The following is a 7629-nucleotide window of genomic DNA, read 5'->3' on the forward strand; positions in this document are numbered from 1 at the left end:
GGTTGATGGGTGCTGGGTAGTGGGTGTCGTGACAGTGGGTTGATGGGTGCTGGGGTTAGTGGGTGTCATGACAGTGGGTTGATGGGTGTCGTGACAGTGGGTTGATGGGTGTCATGACAGTGGGTTGATGGGTGCTGGGTAGTGGGTGTCGTGACAGTGGGTTGATGGGTGCTGGGGTTAGTGGGTGTCATGACAGTGGGTTGATGGGTGTCGTGACAGTGGGTTGATGGGTGTCATGACAGTGGGTTGATGGGTGCTGGGTAGTGGGTGTCGTGACAGTGGGTTGATGGGTGCTGGGGTTAGTGGGTGTCGTGACAGTGGGTTGATGGGTGTCGTGACAGTGGGTTGATGGGTGTCATGACAGTGGGTTGATGGGTGTCATGACAGTGGGTTGATGGGTGTCATGACAGTGGGTTGATGGGTTGCTGGGCAGCGTCGGGCTGTCGCGGTCAGGGGGCTGTAATCAGGACATGGAGCAGGTGACCCCCGCGTCCTCGGAGTGGTCACAGTTGTGCACGTCCCAGGCTATGTGGGAGCACTCTCGGAGCGAGGCCTCGTCGCCGCGGCACTTGAGATTGTCCAAGAGGATGGTGCCCACGCCGGGCCCGAAGAAGGCCTCGGGGCGGGCCACCATGGCCTCGCCGCAGCCCAGCTGGTTGCACACCACCTGGGCGTCGGGGATGTCCCAGGCGTCGTCGCACACCGTGCCCCACTCGCTGCCGGAGAACATCTCCACGCGGCCCTCGCACTGGTGCAGGCCCGCCACCAGCCGCACGGCGCCTGCAGGGGGGGGGCGGGGCCAGGACAACAAAAAAAAAGTCCATGGACCAATGGAGAAGCCTTTCAGACCGGCATACAGCATCTTGGGATTGAGGCATCCTCGAGCACGGTGAACAAGGTCTAACCACTACCGGCTCCTTAACGGTGACGTATCACTCCACCGGGTGTGAGTGTGATTAGCCGTTACAGGCCCTGTTGAAAATCTGCCTCTTCTGACATCACAGGTGGGCGTGTTGTCCACCTAGATGTGCTGCTGGATAGATCAGTCCACCAGCCCTACCCCCAGTGGACCGTGGCAAACGTTCGGCTCATCTATCCCGTCACAACACATCTAGGGTGGACAGACATCCACTCTCGATGTCAGAAGAGGCCGATTTTTTGACACGGCTTGTAACGGCTAATCACACTCAACACCTGGTGGTGGTGTGATATGTCACCTTTTATGACGTGGTCTGCAGTTCAATGGGAAATTCCCCTCGCTGTGGATAAAAGTATCTGCTGAAACGCTACACGGTAGTATAGTAAGACATCTGAGTATGATGTCTGCCATGTCCTACCTTCGTTGGGGGTTTGGCCGTTATAGACACTCATGTTCGCCACAAACACTCGTCCGGTTTCAGAGAGGCTTGGAGCTGGAGGAGGCAGGAGGAGGCAGATCATTATCTGTAAAGCGCAGGAACCCACTATTCCCAAAAGCATTAGGAGAGTGCTCCACCCAATCATTAGTAGTAATCAATAATATGCGAGGCGATCATGAAAGAAAGCACGGGTTGAAAACATTGTCTAGCAAACATTGTTTTTTTTCATCGCTGAGCCGCAACGCATTTCAAACAGACTTAAGTGCAGCTGGCCTGGTCTTCATAACCAATTTCAACACGGCTTGTTTGCCTTGCTGTATTGCTCGTGATGATCTGAATCATATATTTCTGCAAGCTCTGAATTGACCATACAATAGTATCCATATAGTGATCCAGCGATTCTGATTCGGACACATGGGCGCCTGACGGAGTATTACACAGCACGCACAGCTGGTGCTTCTGCAGTTCTACTGCAGTACTACTACTACACCGAGATGTAAGCATATCACATGCATACACCTCATGCATGCATATGTACACATCAAACATGTACACCTCATGTACACATCATATATATGTACAGGTACACTTCATGAACACATACATACATGTACTCTTCATGTACACATACACGAACGCTCAGTGTACACATCAAACACGCACACTTCATCCACACACAACACATGTACTCTTAATGCACACATACACGTACGCTCAGTGTACACATCAAACACGCACACTTCATCCACACACAATACATGTACTCTTAATGCACACATACACGTACACTCAGTGTACACATCAAACACGCACAAACCATGTACACATCAAACACGCAGAGGTGCACTTATTGCGCACATGCATGCATGCAATGTACACTTCACCCATCTACACATAACAACGTGTACGCCTCATGCACCGCCTTCACGTCCTGTCCCAGCCACAGCCCCAGCGTTCTTCCCCCCCGTTCGTCCTTACGGGCGCAGATGACCCCGGCGTCCTCGTGGTGGCCACAGTTGTGCTGGCCCCAGCCCAGGTGGAAGCAGCTGCCCAGGTCCAGCTCCGTGCCGCGGCAGTCCACGTTGTCCATGAGGATGGGCCCCTCGCCGTAGCCGTAGAAGGCCAGGCCCTTGGCGGTGATGGCGGCCCCGCAGCCCAGCTGCCGGCACACCACCTGGGCGTTGGTCATGTCCCAGTCGTCGTCGCACACGGAGCCCCAGATGTTGGCGTAGAAGACCTCCACACGACCGGCGCAGCTGCTGTTGCCGTTGACCACCCTGATTCTCCTCAGGGCTGCGACGGACGGATGGACGGACGGACGGACGGGGGGTACAGTGTCCCAGAGAGAGAGAGAGAGAGAGAGAGAGAGAGAGAGAGAGAGAGAGAGAGAGATATATATATATATATATAGAGAGAGAGAGAGGAGAGGAAAGAGAGAGAGAGAGAGAGATATAGAGAGAGAGAGAGAGAGAGAGAGAGAGAGAGAGAGAGAGAGAGAGAGAGAGAGTTCATCATATTATGAACTAATTCTATGTTATTTAACACTGGTGTTACTGTCTCTCTGGATGAATGGTCATTACCTCTCTGTGCCTGAGTAGTAGTCGTAGCAGCCTCTGTAGTTTGAGTCACTGGCTGTGTTCCGTTTTTCACTGAAAGGTGATTGACATACATTGGAATCATGATGCAAGCGAGGCGAGGTCCTGCAGTGTGTGTTTTCACCGCCATTTGCGAGTGGCGCTGCAGCACGCAACAGTCACACTGTGTTAAATAGTACCCTCTGTTGGCCATTTGGCAGAAGTGCAGGTTTCCAGCTTAAATGCATTGTAGCCTCGCCGAACGCTTTTGTAGCGCACCTCCATGCAGCCCTCTCAAACCTGCCGTGTGCGTCAACCAGTTGCACTTTAGATGGTAAAGATTAGGGGAAACAAGTGACGGTGATATATGCAACACAACTACCTCTTTGAGAGGCCGTGTGAGAATGTATTGCATCAAAAAAAAAAAATGGATACTGGATAAAATGTGCTTTTTAAGGGGTTTTGAGTGAAGAGAACAGATCGACCCTAAGGTAACAATGATATTAATAATGATGTATAATATGACAACCGTATAAATAATAGTGAGGACTTCTGAATCGTTCTCAGTGGCTGAACGACGCGGCGGTACCTGGCGTCAGGTCGGTGAAGGGGAAGAAGCCCCGCCCCCCGTCCAGCCCCCTCCCGTTCAGCGTCTCGGTGTTGCCCGCCGGGGGAAGAGTGGTCAGCGCCGAGCCTTTAAAAAGACAGAAGGTTCGTGTTCACTCACTGACGACACCGGGGGGGGTTATCGCTGTTATGTAAAGCCTGCTGCTGCTGTTGTTATCGTCAAGTAATTAGATCAATCATAACGGCGGCGTCAAATGTCGTTTATTTAAAAGGTGACCGCCAGGTGTGTGATCACAAGCCGTCACAAAAATGAAAATCTTTTGAAAATCGGCCTCTTCTGACATCACAGGTGGGCGCGTCCACCTGTGACGTCAGAAGAGGCCGATTTTCAAAACCGATTTTTGTGCGAGCGTTCAGCTCATCTTATCCCGTCACAACACATCTAGGGTGGATGCGCCCCACCTGTGATGTCAGAAGAGAACCACACTCACACACCTGGGTGCTAACGATACGTACACCTTTTGAATTAAACGCATCAAACTGTCCGTCTGTGTGTAGGGGGGAGGGGGGGGGGGGGTGGGGGAGGGTGGGGGTGGGGTGGGTGTTAGGGCGTCTACCGGCGGCGCAGATGACGCTGGCGTCCTCGTGGTGGCCGCAGTTGTTGGTGCCCCAGCCCAGGCTGTAGCAGCGCTGCAGCTGCAGCTCGTTGCCGGTGCAGTTGACGTTGTCCAGCAGGATCTCCCCGCGGCCGTAGCCGAAGTAGGAGTTCCGCAGCGCCGACAGGGCCCGGCCGCACTGGACCTGCCGGCACACCACCTCGGCGTTCTTCAGGTCCCAGTCGTCGTCGCACACGGTGCCCCAGCGGCCGCGGTAGTACACCTCCACGCGGCCCTGGCAGCGGTCCCGCCCGCCCACCAGCTGGATGGAGCCGTCGCCTGCAAGGTGGCAGGGGGGGGGGAGGAGGGGGGAGGGGAGGGGGGAGGGGAGGGGGGTGAAGGGTGAGGGGGAGAGGGGGGGGTGAGGAGGGGGACGAGGGGAGGGGGGTGACGAGGGGGAGAGGAGGGTGAGGGGGCAGGGGAAGGGGGGGGAGGGAGGGGGAGGGTGAGGGGGGGGGAGGAGAGGGGGGGATAAGTCTGGAATATTTGAGGATTGATAATGGGACGCTTTGATGAGGATTGATGTGGAATATCACGGGATTCATTTGGTGCGTCAGGATTCATTTGGGATGTGAGGGTTTGTGGGGAAAGAACTGGAATTTATATGAAATGCCAGGATTCATATGGAAGACTGAGCTTCATATGGAATATTAGGATTCATATGGAATATAAGGATTCATATGGAATATTAGGATTCATATGGAATATTAGGATTCATATGGAATATTAGGATTCGTATGGAATATTAGGATTCATATGGAATATTAGGATTCATATGGAATATTAGGATTCGTATGGAATATTAGGATTTGTATGGAATACTGAGCTTCATATGGCGTAGTGCGGCCATGGGTGGGACTCATTTTGACGGTCAGGGTCCGTATGGAACTTGATTCTGGGATTCCTATTGGATATCATATGGGGACGTTCAGGTTTCATGTGGTGGAATACTAGCGTGGGTTACAGCCCGACATCACCTGACACATCGAGGGGCGTCGGCCGGGAGGCCTCTAATACACGCGTGTGTGTGCGAGTGTGTGTTGTTCTTCTCCACACAAGCGGGGGGCGTGGAGGAGGCGAGAGAGAGAGAGAGAGCGTGTGAGGACGGCGTGGTCCGTTACACCTGTGTGTGTGTGTGTACACTCTCTCTCTATAGGTCCACGCCTCGGTGGCAGGTACGCGTGCCGCAGGGCAGAGGAGACGAGGACGGGGATGGTTTAGTGTTGCCATGGAGGGAGGGAAAAAAAAAGGCAGATGTGGTGAAAATCCTGGCCGGTAACAAACAGCCCGACGATGAAAGCAGCAGCCCCCCCCCCTCGGCTCGACAATAGCCTCGTCTCGGGTGTCCTTGGATCACAAAGGCCTTTCCCAGTGGTTTCTAGAACAGGGTCCGTGGGGGGGCCGGCCCGCTACGTCACCATTCCGATGCGAAAAACAAGGTGCCTGTTGGCGGTGTCTGATGACCCACGGGGGAGGGCAGGGGGACGACGAACACTAAAGCACTGGCTTCAAACAAAAGATGACCTGACACACAAAAGGAGATGCCAGGAATGTAGGCAGGCCTCTAAGGTGGGCATTGTGTCGTTTCCTACTACAGGTGTTGGTTGGGAAGGAACTATTAGAAATCACGTTCAGGTTCTGCAAGGCAGAGCTAACGGTTCTGAAACGGATTCCATGGGTTTGTTGACCTTCGATCGCGTGATGTGGCAACGTTTTTCCACGCAGAGTAGACCCGAGGAGTTGGGGGTTTCATCATTTGGGGTTTCCGTTGAACTTTTCATTTTCATTAAGTTCTTACAAATACAAATACAAATACCGCCCTCGAAAGTTGATAACGGGGGGAATGGATTCGGTTCGGTGTCTTTTTCCGGGCGGGAAGAAATGAAGATATCATTAAGATGAAAGGAAAGAGAAGACTTACGTAGAGCAGAGTCTCCAGTGGCCGGCGTGGTGTGCCTCTGCTGGCCCCTGCCTTCAAGTGTCACCTGGTTGCCTAACACACACACACACACAAGACACACAGAGAAACACAAAGAAACACTCTCAGTCTCAGCTAGTGGTGGATCTCATGATTTGTTTGAATGAATCAGTTCGCGTCGGTCAGTTCGCCAGAAGAGTCGTTCGTTCGTTCGTTCGTTCGTTCGTCCGTCCGTTCGTTCGCATTTCCGCTAGCGGTGGATCATGGTTCTCAGTCACTGAGTCGGTCAGATTGTGCATTCGCGAATCGCGAATGCACAGTTCTCAGCCGAGTCCTCCCTCGATCTCATTCTCAAACGAATCACGATCGTGCAGCGGTGGCAAACGGTCATCAATCAACACAACGTTAACTAAGTTCCTTTTAGCTGAGGAGCGCTTCATGTTCGGAATCGGGATGTTGTTGCCCGGTTGTTGCCCGGCTGGCTCTCGTGACGTCTCAGTCCTCGAGTCTTAAACCGCTAAACACAGCCAGCGAACGAACGGCGACTCAGCGACTAGCGGGCGGAGCTGGGAGTCAGTCGAGTCTCGGCGAACGAACGACACGAACGAGACGAACTGAAACGGGGGAATCAGGTCGGTTCGTTCGCGTTAAAGAGAACCGATTCGTATCGCGAACGAGCCATCACTAGTCTCAGCCGCTTCCACCACCGTCATCACATCCTGGAGGACCACCAGCCGCCCGCCGGCCAGCTTCCCCCCCTCGGCCCAACAACAACAACAACGGCGCCGCCGCCGCCGCCGCCGCCGCCGCCGCCGCCGCCGCCGCCGCCGCCTCACCTCTGCAGAAGATGGCCACGTCCTCGTAGTGGTAGCAGTTGTGCACCGCCCAGCCCAGGCTCCCGCACTGGCTGAGGTCCGTCTCGCCGCCGGTGCAGTCCACGTTGTCCAGCCAGATGGCCCCGGAGCCCTGGCCGAACTGGGAGCTGGTGCCCACCGCCACGGCCAGGCCGCAGTCCAACTGGCGGCACACTACGTTGGCGTCCACCATGTCCCAGTCGTCGTCGCACACGGTGCCCCAGGCGCCGTCGCCGCCGCCGCCGCCGGAGCGCCGCACCTCCACCCGGCCCTCGCAGCGGCCCTGGCCGTTCACCAGTTGCACTTTTGGGGAAGAGGGTGGAAGAGGGGGTAGGGTGTGACCAGGGGCGGAGTGGGGCACTAAAAGCCACCGGGGAGAATTCTGACCGGCCCACCACCAGCCCTCCACCAGCCAGTGGCGTAGCGATCGCGATTGTTGATGGGGGGGGGGGGGGGGGGGGGAACTCCCGATCGTCCCGACGGCCGCTCCGCCCCTGGGTTGTGACGAGTGTGACTGGCGGTGTGGGGGGGGGGGGGGGGGGGGGGGGTGTTGCCTCCTCGAGACAGGCGCGTGAAGGGGTGTGTTGCGTTTGTGCGTCGTGGAAAGATCGTTCAGAAAAAGGAAGAGTCGGATCAAATGCGCTGGGGGTTGTTTTATTTTGGGCCTGCGTGTGAGTTATGAAAGGAAAGAAATTAAGAAAA

General features: G+C 55.0%; 1 protein-coding gene across 1 annotated transcript; it reads right to left on the minus strand.

Moving 5' to 3' along the window:
• Window positions 1-463: 463 nt before the first annotated feature.
• Window positions 464-7230, minus strand: LOC311370783 (scavenger receptor cysteine-rich domain-containing group B protein; the record flags this gene model as incomplete). Its single annotated transcript, XM_084489093.1, has 6 exons — window positions 464-840; window positions 2337-2651; window positions 3522-3626; window positions 4117-4434; window positions 6077-6148; window positions 6910-7230. Coding segments are annotated over 6 exons (1508 nt in total), but the record flags the coding sequence as incomplete, so codon positions are not given.
• Window positions 7231-7629: the final 399 nt, after the last annotated feature.

Source organism: Micromesistius poutassou (assembly GCF_964030765.1).
Source record: "Micromesistius poutassou genome assembly, contig: SCAFFOLD_1406, whole genome shotgun sequence".
Classification (NCBI taxonomy): Eukaryota; Metazoa; Chordata; class Actinopteri; order Gadiformes; family Gadidae; genus Micromesistius; species Micromesistius poutassou.